The sequence below is a fragment of the Quercus robur genome, chromosome 3 (assembly GCF_932294415.1).
Source record: "Quercus robur chromosome 3, dhQueRobu3.1, whole genome shotgun sequence".
In the NCBI taxonomy this organism is placed as follows: domain Eukaryota; kingdom Viridiplantae; phylum Streptophyta; class Magnoliopsida; order Fagales; family Fagaceae; genus Quercus; species Quercus robur.
In genome coordinates, this window is record NC_065536.1 from 56,531,195 (window position 1) to 56,549,934 (window position 18,740).

Genomic DNA, 18,740 nt, shown 5'->3' on the forward strand with positions numbered 1-18,740 from the left:
CTCAATTTGAACTTGATTGGTTTTATGATTTAGATTTATTATTATAAATATAAAGATGTACAAATTGCCATATCATTTTCCTCACAGCATGTAAAACCTACACATGGAACTTACATATGTTGCAAGAGAAAGGTTTCATGAGTTTGTTTCATAGCATGCTATGGATTTTGTTTAGTTAATTCTCAAATAGGCCTTAGCCCAAGGTTTACATTTTAAACTTCCATAGTAGATAAAGGCTCATACTTTGTAGCATATTTTACCCTATGTTTGGAGGGTAATACGTAAATACTCTAGGAGCAATACTTCCTCCTCTCACATGAGATGAGGGAGCATTGCTCCTGGACTATCTAATAATTTTTCATGTTTGGATGGAATGAGTAAAGAAAGAGTAGAGGAGCGAAGAATAGAAAATGACTAGAATGTACAAAACTATACTTCCAACCACCTTTCCCATAACTTTCCTCTCCCCCTTACAACTCAAAAACTCTTTTTTTTTTTCCTTTATTCTCCCCCTCTCGAATAATCTCCCTTTAGGCACTAGCCAGGGTTTAAAATATATAGTAATAATCAATCAATCATTGATATACATGTGTGTATATATATATATATATATATATATATATATATATGTTTATATATAAACAGAGATCTCATGTGAGAGAGTATGAGGTTCTACCATATGACACTATTTGAAAAAAAAAATTGAAATAATCTTTAAAGCCACAAGATAAGAATAAAAATAAATAAAGACTTTTTGGTTTCTTTGGTTCAATAATTCAAGACTTTTCCTATTAAAGAATAAGGATTCTTTATAAGACTCTTTGTTTTCTTTGGTTCAATGTTTCAAGCTAAAAACCTCTTACACTTATACTCCTTTATATATACATTCTCACAACCCTTCATGCCATCCCATCTCAAATATATCCCAACCAAGAATGATGTCATATATCTTTCACCTTTCAGTGACACCTATTTAGCTCCAACTTCATTGTCTCATCTTATCGTAACTTGTATGAGTTGGCTATAACCAAGGAAGAAGGCCTACTTTTTTTTATTGAGTGACGACTTTGCTTTATTGTTTTGATGTTGAGGTGTGGGTTCTACAAAGGATGTGTATGTACAAGTTAGATTTAAGCTTATATAGGAAACTAAAATAAATTATCTAACAGTACATCTACATGAGAAAGCTTGACAAGATGCTAGCTTTGACATGACACTCAAACAAGAAGAAGAAAGTGATGGTAGGACATGAAAAAAGACACACATTTAAACAAGAAAAAGGAACCGATGATGAAAGAAACACAAGGTGTATGTGGAAAACCCTAGAGAAGGGATGAAAAACCACGGTTTGAGCAAGAATGTAATGTTCTTGCTCTGTTCAGAGTGTATTATGTATGAAAAGAGATCAATTTCTTACAACAAGGTTGTTCCTCCCTCCTACTAACTCTCTACTCTCTTCTAACAATATCTACTTGGATTTTTGCCTTACAATACAGCTGCATGTTCCTCTTATACTCTGAGGAATATGGCTGAGTACAAAGACAGGTGTCAAGTCATCATTTCTCTATTTCGGACCTTTTCACAGCTGTGATGTTATCTGCTGACTAGAGGATAGGAATTGTGCCAATGTGACACTGGGACTCATGGGTAGGTGACCTTGCCATTGCTTGGGAAACAAGTCTTGGACATTGAGAGGGACATTAGGAGTACCATGATTGATACACATGTCTCTGATGTGGTCCAACATGCATTCAACCAATAAGGGCTATTCTCACAGCTTCTGATCTTAAAAAGTCACTATCTCCCTTTTTATGAGTGTTTGAGATGTCAGGTGCAAATCTTACTTTTTTCCCAATGCAGTCACTCCTTTAGCATGGACCAAGACAAAATCCCTTAGCCAACGCTTCCTCTTCCTTTGCTCACAGCCGTTCCACATGTAAGGTCTAAATTCAACTACTTATACAGTCTCCCATGCCTTAGTGGTGTTATGTACAGGATGTGATTGTCTTTGGGTCTTTAGGTGTTTGGCGTGGAAAAACAATAGTTGTATTTTTTTTTAGAAAAAAAAAAGAGAAATTGAAAGAAACATTCTAATTAATATTGATGAGGTTAGTTTTTTTTTATTTTTATTTTTTATTATTATGTTTTAGAACTCATAATTTTTAGTTTTCTTTGTAATTTTTTACTACTATTTAGTGCAATATCGATATGAGCTCAGTGGCGGCTCTACTTGCAAGCTAGGGTGGTCACCGGATTACCCTGACTTGCAAAAAAATGTATATATATACTTGCTAAAAAAATGTTATATGCTAAACTAACCTATTGTAACTATCCTAATAAAAATTTTGAACACCTTGACTTGAGAATTACAAAAATTTGAGTTTAACAAAAATAAGAGTAGTGCTACTATATTCACAACATTTTTACAATAATTTTACCGCAAATCTAATGTAGCAAGCTGTTACTGATTCTTATTTGGGCCAAATACTAATATTATTTTTTTACCCACTAATAACAGCTTTTTGCATAAAATTTATTGTAAAAATGTTGTGGACGTAGCATTATTCCAAAATTAATTCTACCTCCAAACATAATTCTTAATCCTTTTTTTTTTTTAAGCTTAAATAACAACAATAAATATTAATTCAAATAACAACAAACATAAACCAAACAAGAACAAGACAAGACCAAATAACAACAAATGAAAAAATTATTCAACAAAAAGCCTATTATAAAACAAAAAGATAAAATTTGTAACTCGTTCAACCTATTCAATAAAAATAATTTCTAATTTCATTTTTCTTTAAAAAATTGTAGCAATAAAAATATTGTGGCAATTTAAATTTCTTAGTGACCACCCTAAAAAAAATTTCTAGAGCCGTCACTGTATGTGCTATGATGATAAAAGTTAAAGTCAATGATGATTTAAAAGTGTTTTTCATGTTATTTTAGTTAAAGTCAATGATGATTTAAAAGTGTTTTTCATGTTATTTTTTTTTTTTTTATATGAAAGCCTAGTGTAGACACTCGATTTTGCACCCATAATTTAATCTTAGAAAATGGCTAGATGACCATTCATATACCCAACATTTAAGATTGCATTACACGCATTAATTCATTCATTGCATATCATAAAAATGATCTTGAGATTCTAACGATCACGATGGTATGCCTGATTCCCAAATCGGACCATCGGATTGAAAGATATCACAAGATCAAGTTTTCACGGTCTGCATGCATTTTGTTTGAGTGGAGCCAATCATGCATAATTAATTTAAATTAATTTTGATTGGTTAAATAATAAAAATTAATTAAATAATTTTGTGATTGGTTGTTGGTTAGTGTCAAAAATATGCTTACTTGCATGGGAATAAAGTGGATAATTAGATAACAAAGAAGTTGTGGATAATCAAGTCTTTTTAGAATATTTATCTACAAGATAATTATCACTTCAAAGACCTGAATATCAAGAAAATTGATTAATTTTTAGAATACGGATTAAAAACGCATCTATGTGCAATTTTTGGCTAAAAAATTCTCAAGAAAGGAGTCCAGATTGGACTAAAACTCAAACTCAAACACGGGTTTGGCACCTAAGAGGGCCTGTCGGCACTCTTGGAGTGCCGATTAGCCCAAACACTCAGCCCGGTCTGGGTGCTTCCTGATTGAGATAAAGCTTATCTTTTTTTGATTTTTAGAGATAAGAACGCGTTTCAATTCGTATCAGATCTCATTCAGCTTATTTTTTAAGCATCCCAACCTGTATAAAATAGAGGAAAAAAAAATCAGAATTAGGCACCCTTCTTTTCTAACTTTTTTGCCCTCCTTACGTTAAAGATGTTCTAGAGGTTTTTGCATTAAAAACTTCTTTTTTGTAAGTATTTTAGCCATCAAAGAGGTAAAAACTTCTTTGATTTCTAAAATATTCTTCTACTGAAGAGCACACTCATGCAAGAGGTGTTTAATTATGTCTTATGTTTTTCTCTTCTTTCCATTAATTAGTATGTTGTTGTTCGTTGCATGAATGTGATTCATATGTTTTATTGTGCCTTGTTCTTAATACATAATTGCTATGCTTAGATACTTTGTTGGAATTTTCTTTGACAAGTTCCTTAATTGATTATTTGTTTTAATTTTTTCTTTTTGATTTCAAAATCTGTTAATGATCATCAAAACCTTTTTTTTTTAAAAATAAAACAAATTTGTATCTTAGATGCAAATTTGAATTTTTTTTCAAACACAAAACAGGTTTGTATCTTCCTTAGATGATTTTTTTTCAAGCACAAAATAGATCTGTATTTTCCTTAGATGTAGATCTAAATTTGTTTCAAAACACAAAACTGATCTGTATCTTCTTTAGATGCAAATTTGATTTTTTTTTTCAAACACAAAAACTAATATGTATTTTCATTAAATATAGATCTGAATTTTTTGTTTTGAAAAGGTTTTCTTCTTGATAAAATTGCAAATTTTGAAATTTCAAAGAAGAAATTAAGCGTTAGGTTGAAGTCTTTCTTTTTAATATGTGATGCATGCATAGTAAATTTGTCTCATGAATGAGAATCCTCTTTTAAAAGTTTTTTATTTTTATTTTTTTTATTTACTTTGCAAAAAAAAAGATTTGGTTTTTCTCAACAAATTTTTTCTTTTTACCCTTTACAAAAACAAATCTAATTTTTCTCAACAAATTCTTTCTTTTTACCCCTTATAAAAACAGATTTGATTTTTACAATCAAATCCTTTTTTTTTTTTTTTTTTTTTTAACTTACAAAAACAGATCTAATTTTTACCAATTAAATCCCATTATTTTTAACTTACAAAAACAGATCTGGTTTATACCAATCAAATCCCCCTTTTTTTTAAAAAAAAAAAAAAATTACAAAAACAGATCTGATTTTTACCAATCAAATCCCCTTTTTTTAACTTACAGAAATAGATATGATTTTTACAAACCAAATCTCATAAATATATATATATATATATATATATATATATATATATATTTTTTTTTTTTTCTTACAAAAACAAATTTGATTTTTCCTTTAAAAGATGATATTATCCATAAGGCAAATTTATTTAAATTAATTTTCTCAAGTGTTTGTCATGTGTGTTATAACATATCATTCAACATCATATAAAAAAGGGTATATAATGGTCATTAGAGTCTAGAAGACTAGACTCTGTCTGGACGTAATGGGTGCCTAACACCTTTCCATTCTATAACCTAGCCCTAAAGCCTAAGATTTTTGGATAGGTAGATTAGTGTTTTGTCTTTTAATTTTGGTAGATTGTAATTAGGACCAAAGTTTTGTATTTTTTTGCACATATTGTAACTAGGACCAAAGCATTGTAAGGTTAATTTACCAAAATTGTACCTTTTTATTCAATCAATGACATTTGAAGTATTTTGAACATGTAATTGAATTTATTTTTTTCTTATTTTTTTATAAAAAATAAATGACGACCCTATACTACTTACCCAAAAAAAGAGGTGTCTTAAAGTACCCAAAGCTCTTTTTTTGAGAGCACCCCATTTGCGGTCTCTCACACCTAGCTAAAGGCCATTAAATCTTTATAAATGGAAATGTTTTTAACCATTTTTTCTTTATTTTATCACATTCTCTATATGTCGTTACTAACAAATGATTTCCTTTCATTGAGATAATGAAATGGGTGTCTGAAATTTGTGGGTCAGTATTTGGTTGTGAAAATTGAGTAGTTGCTGAAGTGTTTGGGAGATTGTTTCTGTCAAGTTTTAGACCTCCTAGTAAACACAATATGTTTAACCTAATTTATTAGCCAAGTAGTTTACTTAGGTTAATTATTCAGGTTTAGGTTAAACATTCATCACATATAACATAGTAAATTTAACACAGTTACCAAACTAGGCTTTGAATTCCTCAAACTTCTTTGATATAGATATGTTTTCACATGAACCACCTATTCATGTTTTGATCTTTAGTACACTTGATGGTTGAAGACTTGGCTGCAACTTTACTTCACCGGTAGTAGCAATATGAATTTAATTTTCGATAGGTGCTTGATAAAGTCAGAAGATACAAAACCTCACAGATTTCATAAAAGTAACTCTTAAGACTTGAAAAACGTATATTAGAGTTTTTCTTTTATACCTAGTAGTGTTGGACTCAAACCCAAAACATTTTGCAAGCTATTGTACCTTACTCAAAATTCTGCAAATTCGCAGTTCGATTGATCGAAGGCTTCTCTCAAACGGTTGAGCTTGACAGATTTTAAATTCTAGGCTCCGTTTGGTACACTCACTCAAACACATATTTTTAGTTTTTAAGTACATGTACCAAACATCCTCTTAATTTTTGCAGCTTGTATGTTCTTAAATCTTGACTTGCATCAACTTAAACAATGTCTAAAGAACTTCATAGACCCCAAGATCTAATCCTAAAAAAGATTTGCCAACATACAACATAATTACCTAAACATTTATGACTAAATATTTAGAACCAAATAACTTGAATTTTTGAAATTTTAAGATATGACAATATTTTATACTTTGAATTTAAATTTATAAATTTCAAAATTATTTAATCAATTTAAAAAATAAAATCTACCTGTAATATAATATATTAGTTTCCTAGAAATGTCAAGAAAATCTTGACTGCTCCAACCTCATATATTTAGATTAATAGAGCAATTTCACTTAATATTTGGAAAACAATTCTATGAGAATTTTTTTTTATTATATAAAATATGATTTAAAAAAATTAATTTTCAAAGCATTCAACAATATTGTAGTAAAACATAAAAATATTATACAACAAAATGAGTATTATAAATAAGTCTTAAAAAACAAAAAATTAATTCAAATAAATTTCAAAGTATCCAAAAAGGCAACTCACTTAAACCATTAGCACTTGCATCAGTATGCATAATAACTTTTAGGCTGGCACCATATTCACATGAGAGGCCCATTATTACCACAACAGCACACTTAAAAACTAAAGACTTAAGACTTACATCACAACTCACAAACAAATGACTCAGGAAAAGGAAAGGACAATAAAGATCAAATGATTTCAAATTTAAGATACGGTATTATTAGACTTTGACGCAGGTTTCTCCATCGCAGTTCCATCCTTCGTGGGGATTTTCTTCCCCCTTGGAATCATCATTGGCTCCTTTGTCTTCTTTCAAGGCACACTTTGGATGAAGATCAAAGTCACACTTATCACAGTAATATGACCAGACCTGTCCCTTCTCATCACACCCATCACAATTATAAACCCTACGACGAGCAAGCACAAGCTCATGCTCCTCATGGAGTTTGTGTTTCAACTTCTCAGGCCACCCCTTTGCCAACTCCTCAATTTCTGCCTCAATCTCCTTCAACCGCTCATCAGTAAAAGGATAAGCATCAGCCCCATGAATCATTATAATATCTCGAGCTTCTTTTGTGACAGTCTTGCCACTTGGTCCAATGGCTACAAGCAGGGGAATGCCACGGACCTTGAAAGTGCGACTCAAGGATCCCTTCCTAGGATCACCAAAGGGAAGCGCTAGCCATGGCATTCCTGAAAAGAATTCATCAAAAGAGGCTTGGTCCCTGTCACTAGAGATGAAAATCACTTCAAAGGCATCATCCTTTGCCTTGATCTTGTGGTATGCATCCATTAGTTTTGGTAGAAAGGCGCGACATGGAGGGCACCAATGTGCTGAGAAGTAAAGTAGGATGTTCTTTCCCACTAAATCTTTTACTGGAATCTGGAAAGGAAAACAAGTGATCAAATTCATTTTAACAGGATGCAAACTTCTCTACATACCACATAGAATATCGCATATAAACCAAGAACTAAATACAAGTATTTCCACTGTTAGTGGGAGGAACGAATTCATTCGTCATCACAACAGTTTGGACCAAATTATCTGACATAATCCATAAGATACTATAAAGTTTGCAGCATTGAATAAATCTTAGGTTACCTTGACTCCATCTTTTCCAATCACAAAATCTTGATCTCCGGAAACCAAAATTGACTCCAGGGTTTGAGCTTCCTGTTTTGCCTTCTCCACCTCAGCAAGCTCTGTGAACCTTTCTGGCGTGAACGGGTATGCCAGAACCCCATGTTCGTCAATTGCTTCAGCAACATTGGATTGAAGAGTCTTCCCATCTGGCCCTATAATAACCAAAGTGGGGAGGGCTGCGAGCTCAAAGTACCGAGCCAGCTTTTGACAGCTCTTGTCCTTGACAGGTAGTGCAAACCAATGCAAGCTTTTGAAGCCTTGATTGAATGATTCCTCATCCTCTTCAAGTGGTATCAACACAATCTCAAAGTTCTCTCCCTTTGCTTTCAATTTTTCATAAACCTCATCAAGTTTTGGAGTAAAAACATCACAAGCCTTGTACGCGAATAATGAGAAATACAGACCTACTGTCTTTCCTTCAAGTTCAGAGACAGGCACCTTGTACATCAAGAATAAATACAGATTAGGGGAGAGGAATACTATATTTCATGTTAATGAACAAAATAACAAGCAACATCATGAAATTTTACCTTCTTTCCATCAGATGAAATGACAAAGTCACGTGAGTGGGATACCAAGATAGATCTCAAGGACTGATTCTTCCTGTCTGCTTCCTCTTGATCTTTCAAATCTTTGATCTTTTGTTGTGTGAAAGGGTACGCTTCAATTCCATACTCCCGAATGATCTCAACTCCATTGTCACTCACAACTTTCCCCTCTTCATCAAGGATTACACAGTGGGGTATGCCTCTAACCTTAAACAATTCATCCAAGCGATCACGTGTCTCTGAATCTGAAAATGGGATTGCAAGCCATGGCATCTTGGAGAAGTACCCTTTGAAGGACTCCTCATCTTCATCACCCGAGACAAAAATGACCTCAAAATCACCTTTTGAAGAGAGTTCATTGTACACCTCAATTAACGTTGGGGTGAATCGGCGACAGGGGCCACACCATGATGCTGAAAAATACAATGCCAACTTCTTCCCCTTCAGGGTCTCAATTTTAACCTGCAAATTCACAATTCAAGAAATGATTTCCTCTTAACTCGTTCCCTAATATTCATACTAGTACAATACTTGACTACGGTCCATGGAACACTTCATACAATCAAAAAGGCAAGTTTAAATGATATTTTAATTAATTTTAACAAATTAATCATTCTAACACCATCCATCCAGCCACTTACACTCCATTGAGTTCACCATAGGTTTTGATAAATAAGCTGACAACTCTTCTTCTTAAACTCCCCCAACCCCCTCCCCAGTTTACCTATTGGCAATTAAAAAGCTTCATCATTGTTAAATTTGCTTTCCATAGAAACTTATCGAACTTATAATAGGTTTTTTCAGACATCATTGTTTTATAAAGTTATTTATCAATTGGACCAGAGACATACAGTAACTTCTAAACTGAAAAATGTGATGCGGATGTACTGACATATACCAAATAAATAAAAACGCCACAATTTTTTCTGTATAGCTTTACTAATGGAAAAATTTTCACCTAAATACAATCTTAATTTTATTGAGCAGCCTTAGTTTATCCAAAATATTCAAATTACTTGCAATTAAAAAGAACCCCGAAAAAAAAAAAAAAAAAAAAAACCTTAGTAAGTATTATAAAATACAGGGGTCTACTATGCAGCCCAAGATCTTCACAAAAGAATTTCATGGATCAGACATGGTTAAGTTCTTGCTCATAAACTTTTTTGTAAAAAAAAAATTAAAGCTCTGCAAGGCATATATGAACTAAGTAAATAAAAAAAAATCCAGATTTCTCCAATACTATTCCAATATTTTTTTTGAAATAAAAGTGAAAAAGAGTATGAAATCAGTGCTCGTTAAATTATAAATGACAAGTACCAAGGTATTGCATCAAAATCATGAACTGATTATAAGCTATATTTACTTATTACATAGGAAAATAAAACCAGCGATTAAAGTCATCATAAACTCTTCTCTCTCCCTCCCTCTCTCACAGATCATATTTTCCCGAGAAAATCACAAGAAAAGTCCCATCAACCAATTTTCTTTGTTGGATGAATACATCACATGCCCATCAAACAGTTTGCTTAGCCAAACAGAGAGGTGTAAAAATAAATTTTTTTTTTTTTAAAAGGACACCCATCAATAATCACTAAATGAAAAAAAAAGTTGACAGAATAAAATAGTACCTGATCGCCAGTGTTGCGGACAAGAAAGTCTCTCTCAGAAGAAGAGAGTAGCGAGCTAAAGTCGTGAGCTTCGTCGTTGATCACAGTCTCGGTAACGTTTTCTTTACCACCATCTGCCATTTTTTATCTCACTGAACAGTTTTAGTGGAAAGTGTGTGAAAGTAAACTGAAAAATGCAGAGTGCTATGAGCTATGGTATTGTCCTAAGCTTGCTTATTTGGACTCTTTGCGAGAGAATATGTAAGAATATTCGTATTTATAGGGCCTCAGGAAAGTTCCAGAAGCAAAAAAAAATTTTGGTTTATGAAAAAAATAGAAAAAGATAAGGCAAAGACTTCTTGGACAACGTGGGAACGGTGATGTCATTATACGGTTCGACGAGGATCACAAATTTTATTTCACTTATCCGTGTGTGCGAAGCGTGCGCGATAATAAGATAAAATTCGTGTTTTCTTTTTAGTTTTAAATGAGAATTTCAAAATTATATAACTTCAAAATTAACCAAAGTGAACCAAAGTTATTAATTCCGTTTAGGAACTCATTTTGGTTTATTCAATGGAACAAAATATTTTATATCAACCTATTTTGGTATATCATTTCAAAATGTTTCAGATTCATATATATATAATTGAAAAAATTATTAAAAAAGTTAGTCACTTTTTTATTTTCTAATAAAATTTTTCGAACAACAACTGTGGGTTGTTCTAAAAATTTTGTGTATTAGGGTTGTCTATGGGTTGGGTGGATCGAGTTTGAGATCCACTCGCCATTTGACTCGCTTAGATCGGGTGGAAGAAGTGACGACCCGCAACCGACCAACAACCACCGTGGGTTGAGTCGAATTGGGCTTTGGCAAATGATCAGTCGATTTGATTGAATCAATAGAGCGGTGGTGGTGGTAGATCTTCACTGGATCTGAGCAGAGGAGAGAAAGATTCGGCCGAATTTTGAGTGGATCTAAGCTAAACCTTGCCGGATCTAAGCCAAATGTCGCCGGATTCACACCCGACATTGCTGAATCTGAGCAAATCTACGCCAAACATCGTAAGATTTGAGCAAATCTAATCAAACATCGCCAGATTTGAGCGGATCTAAGTGAAGAAATACCAAACATGGTCGGATTTGAGTGGTGAAGGGTCTTAAAATCGCTAGATCTGAGTAGAATCTGATAGATTCAAGGGTTTGTTTTCCAATCGTGTCGGGTTGCTCGGGTTTTGGTGGAAGACATCGGCCACTCAACCCATCAAAGTCGGTTTCTAAGAGACTAGACCCATAGCCGACCGACAAAGGGATTGAATCAAGCCACCGGCAGTTGGTTCCATTAGTTTCGTCGGGTGGCCGGTTTGTTTGAACAGATTATATATATATACACACACCATAATAATAATACTTTTTTTTAAAGAATAAATAAACATTAACATGTACCATTGGTCCATTATACCTAGATAATGGGCAAAAAAAAAAAATTTAAGAAGAAATAAAGTTAATAAGTCTGATATTCACTTGTACTTTTTTTTTTTTTTTTTTACTTTACTTTTTGTCATTTCCGAAAGCTAATCACATGAGCTCACACCTAGGGAAGCAAAATGAAAATTTTGAAACTTTGAAATAAATAAAAAAGAGGACAGAAAAGCTAATAAAACTAAACTCTAGTGGACAAAAGAAAAGACTAAAAAATCACCAGTCACCCAGGGGAGGCAATACTTGTTCTTCAGGCGCAATCTCCTAACTTAACAAAAGAAAAATATTTTTATATATAAAATATTTTTTTATTAGTTTAATTTACATTTAAAATTTTCGTGTTTACATTTCAGTTAAATGTTAATTTCAAAATTATATAACTTCAAAATTAATTGAAGTCAACCAATGTTATTAATTCCGTTTAGGAACTTGTTTTGGTTCATTTAGTAGAACATAATATTTTATAATAGCCTATTTTGGTATATTGTTTCAAAATGTTTTAGATTCCTATATATATATATATATATATATATATATATATAAAATTGAAAAAATTGTTAAAAAAGTTAGTCACTTTTTTATTTTATAATAAAATATTTTTAAAAATAGTTTATTAATGCATGTCCTAAGGGCATACATTAGTGTGTGTGTGTGTGAATTAGGGCTGTCTATGGGTCAGTCGGATTAGGTTTGAGATCAACCTACTACTCGACCTGCTCAAATCGGGTGGAAGAAGTGACGACCCGCAACTAACCGACAACCACCATGGGTTAAGTTGGATTAGGCTTTGGCAGATGACCGGTCGATTCGGTTGAACCGATGGAGCGGTGGTGGTGGTAGATCTTCGCCGGATCTGAGCAAAGGAGAGAAAAATTCGGTCAAATTTTGAGTAGATCTAAGCTAAACCTTGCCAGATCGAAGCCAAATGCCGCTGGATCCACACCAAACATTGTCGGATCTAAGCAAATCTATGCAAAATATCGCTAGATTTGAGAAAATCTAATCAAACATCGTCGGATCTCAGCGGATCTAAGCAAAGAAAGGATAAACATGGCCGAATTTGAGAGGTGAAAGGTCTAAAAGTCGCTAGATCTGGGTAGAATCCGGTAGATTCAAGGGTTCATTTTTCGATTGGGTCGGGTAGCTTGGGTTTCGGTGGACACCTACCACTTGACCTGTTGGAGTCAGTTTCTAAAAGACTGGACCGGTAGCCAACTAACGAAAGGATTAGATCAAGCCACTGGCGGTCGATTTTGTTGGGTGGTTGGTTTACTTGGATGGCCTTAATATATATATATATATATAAAGGGGAAAAGGGACGCACAGTTGATGGGAAGAGACAGAAGCACAACAATATTGTAAAGAAAGTAATGTACGTAACTTGAAAATAACTTGAAAGTAAGAACAATTATAAGGCGGTAAAACCAGCCAAGTATATATGAAAATAATTCAAAGTAAATGAAAGCAATATAGAATCGTCCGTTATGGCGGTAATCTGTCCAAGGTGGTGGTAGCAACAAATAGAACAATGATCATAAAACTGAAAATACTTATTATTGAAAGTAGGATAAACACTTGCAGTAGTAGTGAATACAAGATCTCAACAGTACAAGTTAACAGTTACAAAGCTTGAACTAGTTCTAATTACAAGGTTTGTAGGATTACAAGGTTTGTAGTGAACAAGATAGTAGAAGTAAAAGTATGGTGAATTCTCTCTCTAAGAAGGCTTCCTAAGGGAAGGAGTTCTAAGGGAAGAGAAATCTGAACTAAAACCTTAGTAAAACTTCAAGGGACAACCCCCTTTAAATAGGCAAAATGTCTGAGTGAATAGTTCAACAAATAGTAAAAGTAAATAGTGAATTAGTGCAGTGAACAGAAAAAGCTTGCCAAAGTGATTTTGGTGTGACCAAAAGCCTTTGAATCAGGGAGAATCTTCTTTTCAGCAAGAAACATGGGGAATCTTTCTTCCAGAACATCATCATCAAAGGTGGAAATAAACAGTAGAATTTGACCAGAAAGTAAACATTGCAACATTTTTGGCCGTTATGCAGGCCAGACAAATAGGGGAATCAAACTTCCAATCAATCTTTTGCTAAGTCATCAGCATCTTCATCATCATGACCAAATCACTCCTGATTGTAAGGGTAGTAAGGGTCTTTTGAAACAGAGGCTTGAGAGCATCGTTCATCTTTTGAATTAGCAGCTTCATCTTCCTTAACCATTTTAATGAGCAGGGCATATAAAGCATCAGGGTCCTTGCGGATTGCATCCAAAGGAGAACTCTTCTTCTTGGTCTTAACAGGTGGTTTAACATTTTTAGCAGATGAGGAAGTAGGTGCATCAGCCACAGCTTTTTGCATAGGGGTAGTGATTCTTAATGGGGAAGCAATTGGGGAAGGGAAATCTCTGGCAACATTGTTAATAATGGATTGGGTGTGAGCAAACTTATCCCAACATTTAACATAGCAACAGCGAGTGAGAACATCACCTTCTTTAACATACTGCCATTTTAGAATCCAAGGAACCTTATATTTCTTAGCAAAATGAAGCAGGGGAGTGAACTTAGCTCCATGATCATCAGTGTGGAACCTTAATGCAAAATTTTGGAAAGAATCCTTCAATGGCACAGGGAATATTTCAACAATTGAACCAAATTGGGACCACCAGCGGATGAACTAGAGAGGGAATTCAGAGTCAAAATCTTTATCAAAATTAACAAACCATGAATGAGACATGTTTTCATTTTGGTGGAGAATGAATCTGAACCAGGCAATAACATAATCATGATATGAATAGGGAATAGGAAATTTTGGTAATCTTCTTGTGGCGGCAGGGTTGGAGCCCCACATTTCTTCGGAAATAATGTGGTTTAAGTAAACACTGTGATAAATAATATTATCACTATTAGCCTTGTCAGTTATGGCTTTGATAGTAATTGAATTCTCATGACGTAGAATTTCAGAATAGTATTGCACAGTCTTTTGGCAATGCTCAAGAATCCAGTGAAATTGTGGAGGAAAATAACTAGTAGCAAGCCTAAAAGGGTTAGTAATGGAGGCCCTATTTGGCTCTACGGAGAACAGGTTTTGGATATATTGTTTTCTAACATACTGGGAAGCATTGGAAGAATTAGGGTAAATAGTTTTAACAGGTTGGTGAACAGTGGCTAAAGCATAAGGATCATATGGTGAGGCTAAAATAGAGGAATAATTAGGCTTAGGAATAGTACCTAGGGGATTAAAATGGTTAACAATGTCCAAAGAGGAAACAGGTTCATTTTTAACAATTAGATCAGCAGTGGCAGGTGTCTTGTCTTTCGACCGTCTACTTGCCATTAGGACACTGCAGAAATTCACTAGTAAGGAAATCAGGGATAGCATTTTGAGATCCTTTAATATATTCAATATCAAAATCAAAAACACTCAAAATAGCTTGCCATCTAGAAAAATATGTTTTGAAGCAATATTTTCAACATTTTTTTTCAATAACATATTTAGCACTTTTGCAATCAATGCGTAACAAAAACTTTTGATTTAATAAATCACTTTGAAATTTTGAAATACATAGTACTATGGATAGAATCTCTTTTTTAATAGTACTATAATTTAACTGTGCATTGTTCCAAATAACAGAATAGAAACGAACAATTTGTTCCGATGACCCAGGAGAAACTCTTTGTTTCAGAATGCCACCATAACCAATGTCAGAGGCATCGGTTTCAACAATTTTGAAAGCACCAATAGTGGGAATACCAAGACAAGGCAATGTCTTAACATGAGATTTGATTTGTTTAACAAGAGAAGTATGAACATCAAACCAAGGAGAGGGATTACTTCTTAACCGGTCAAACAAGGGTTTACATTGTTTCCTCATGTCTTTGTAAAAATCAGCAACATAGTTTAATGACCCCAGAAATCTTTGGAGCTGTGTTTTATCAATGATAACATTAGGAAACTTATCAGCAAATTGGATGGCTCTATCTATAGGACAAATCTGTCCTTCAGAGATGTCATAGCCAAGGAAACAAAATTTGGTCTGAAACAATTTGATTTTCTTAGCAAAGACAACAAGACCATGTCTTTTAATAGTATCCAGAAACGAATACAAATGTTTCCAGTGTTCATCAATAGAGCTAGAGTAAATAAGAACATCATCAATATAAACAATGGTGAAATGACTGAAGGAATTAAAAATATCATTCATGATGTTTTGGAACTCATTCGGGGCATTCTTAAGACCAAATGGCATAACATTCCACTCATAGTGTCCAAAAGGAGTGGTAAAAGCAATTTTGTACCTATCATTCTCACTAATCTGGATTTGCCAGAACCCAGATTTCATGTCAAACTTGGAGAACACTATTGCTTCACTTAGCCTATGGACCAGGTCATTCTTATTGGGAATAGGATACCGAATCCACTCTAAAACCTTATTCAAGGGTTTGTAGTTAATGACTAATCTTGGGGTTCCTCTTTCAATCTCAGCATTTTTTTGGACATAAAAAGCTGAACAAGACCAGGGGGACTTGCTATTCCTAATCAATTTTTTCTACAACAAATCATGGATTTCTTTTTTGCAAAATTCAACAGTTTCAACATTCATTTGAATAGGACGAGCTTTAGTGGGAATATTTTTCTCATCAAAATCTTTAACATATGGCAAGTCAACAATATGTTTCTTCTTGTGCCAGAAAGCATTAGGAACATCAGAGCAAACATCATCGATCAACATTTTCTTAAAACTATCAATTTTGAATTGCAACAATTTATCAGAAATTTGGTCAGCAATTTTCTTGTATCTAACCTCTTGCTGAAGGAATTTAAGATGTTTAATTTTAGCATGAATCATGTTTGAAGCAGCATTAGTGTCAATTTCAAATTTTGAAGCAAATTTGAATTTTACTTTCTGCCCAAAAGGGTCAGTAGTAATTCCATCATGTTCAACAAGAAAAGGATACAAAGCATTTATAAAAGGCAAACCAAGAATCACTTTATCAGTCATGTTTTTAACAAGAACATAAGGAATCTTGAAACAAACATTATCATGGCACACATGAGCATTATTCAATTCATACTTAATTTTCATCTGAGAACTATTAGCAGAAACCAATCTTTCAGTAGATTTTTCAAAATATTTTGAAGGAATCAACCCTTATTGGATACAGTTCATATCTGCATCAGAATCAATCATAGCAATAATAGTGAAATGATAATCAGGAGAAACAACAATTTTGACTTTTGTAAACCATTTTGGAGGAAGTATTTTATTAACAAGAGCAAGTTGAGGATTAGTGAAAACATCAACAATACCTTTATCAGAAAGGAGAGCCTGTTGACTAGATTCAGCTCCATCTTTGTGCTCATCATGTTCACTATCAGATTTATCAGATTGTTGTTTATTAAGGTTTTTATCAACTTTTAACATTATTAGTTCTTGTGTAAGATTATTGTTGTCACTTTTAATATTTTTAAAATCATGTTTTAATTCACTTATCTCATGTTTAACAATATTAATTTCATGTTGTAAATCGTTAACAGTTAAATCTTTCCAAAGTTTCTTCAAAGCTTATAGTTGATTTTAGTTTTTTATCAAGTTCATGTTTTACCAAATTTTTCTTGAACTTATCCAAATATTCTTTTTGTAATTCAGGATTTTGAATTTGATTTATTAGTTGAATTATTAATTTTTCATTTTCTTCACTTTTAGTGAGGGTTTTAACAGATTTAATATCATTGCAACAACAATCTCTACAACCTAGTTTAATATTAGGAGAATCAGAAGAATCATCAACAGATTGATAACAAGAATCAAAAGAAGAAAAATCATCTTCCAAAGAATCAGACGAGTTGTTTGATTCAAGGATTCTGAATAATTCTTCTTGCACATTATCATCAATATTTAACATGTTGAACTTGTTTTTTAACTTACCCGGTTTTTCTTTACAGTCTTTACTAAAGTGTCTAGGTTTTCCACAGTTAAAACATTTGCCTTTACCTGATCTTTGTTTAACATATTTCTTTTTAGCATAAAAACCATTAGGTTTAACAAAGTTGGTTCTGTATCTTTTATGTTTTTTATGGCTGTAATTTTTGTGACTTTTATCATGTTTTTTCCCTTTTTGCCTAGAAGGAGCAATAGGGGGTAAACCATATTGTTCACAGAAATTACCCCTTTCATATTTAGCTTTTCTTTTATTTTTTAATTGGTGTTTTAATAGTTTTTCATCATTACACATATTGATACCAAGTTTTTTAATAGTACTGAAAATATCACCATAGGTTAAATTATCATAATCAATAGAATCATTTTTACCCGTTAACTCTTGTTTTACCTTTTGAGCAAAGATGGGAGGCAGACCGCCAATAAACTTTTCTTTCCAATAAGGGTTATGACAATCTTTCCAGAGCATCACTCTGGAAGTAAAAACATCTTGATACCATCTGTAATCAGACATAGTAGGAGAACTCAAATTATTTAAATAGTTAGAAACACGAGATGAAATATTGGATGGAGTACTAACAAAATGTTTGAGAATAGTATAGATCAACGTATTAACACCATCAGGAATACCACGACCAATACTTTCATCAAAAATAGGCAAACCTTCATCATTCTTTTTAACAGCATGTTTAATAGACTCTTTGGATTCTTCAGTGATGTATGAATCCCACCATCCATGAAGAGTACCAGAAAAACTAGTAACAAGTAAATTAACAATTTCATGTTGATCAAGATCATGGTTATTTTGATAAGCAATACCAACCATAGACATATGACTCATTTTATTAATGATTTCCTATTCAGACAAACCATCAATATTCCATTCGTAAAGCTTATCAGCAGAGATAGAAAACTGTGTTTGAAAAGATCTCTCTTCAAACTGCATATTAGGAGGAGTGGGTTTTGAATACTAGTTTTTAGTAAAAGACATGGGTTTGGAGTTTCCAACAAATCTTTTAATTTCTGGTAAATCATCATCAAAGATTCTTTTTGTAGAAACAGAAGAAACAGTATTAGAATCTGTATTTTCTATGGAAACAATTTCGTTTTTGGAAATAGTTCGAGTAACTAGAGTACTTGTAGAAGTACCTTCAGTTTTAACTTT

The 18,740-nt window shown here is 33.0% G+C and overlaps 1 protein-coding gene across 2 annotated transcripts in view; it reads right to left on the minus strand.

The window, feature by feature from the left end:
• Positions 1-6,820: 6,820 nt before the first annotated feature.
• The window catches only part of LOC126718492 (probable nucleoredoxin 1), a 29,276-nt gene continuing 17,356 nt past the window's right edge, over positions 6,821-18,740 (minus strand). Inside the window, exons 1-4 of one of the 2 annotated variants that reach the window (XM_050420716.1) lie at positions 10,175-10,408; positions 8,529-9,008; positions 7,957-8,436; positions 6,821-7,737 (exon numbers count right to left, since the gene is read on the minus strand). In XM_050420716.1, coding sequence (XP_050276673.1) covers positions 7,075-7,737; positions 7,957-8,436; positions 8,529-9,008; positions 10,175-10,294 — 1,743 coding nt within the window. In that variant the 5' untranslated portion in view covers positions 10,295-10,408 and the 3' untranslated portion in view covers positions 6,821-7,074. Of the gene's footprint in view, positions 7,738-7,956; positions 8,437-8,528; positions 9,009-10,174; positions 10,409-18,740 lie in introns of those variants that run through there. The other variant, XM_050420717.1, reaches the window with a different exon arrangement.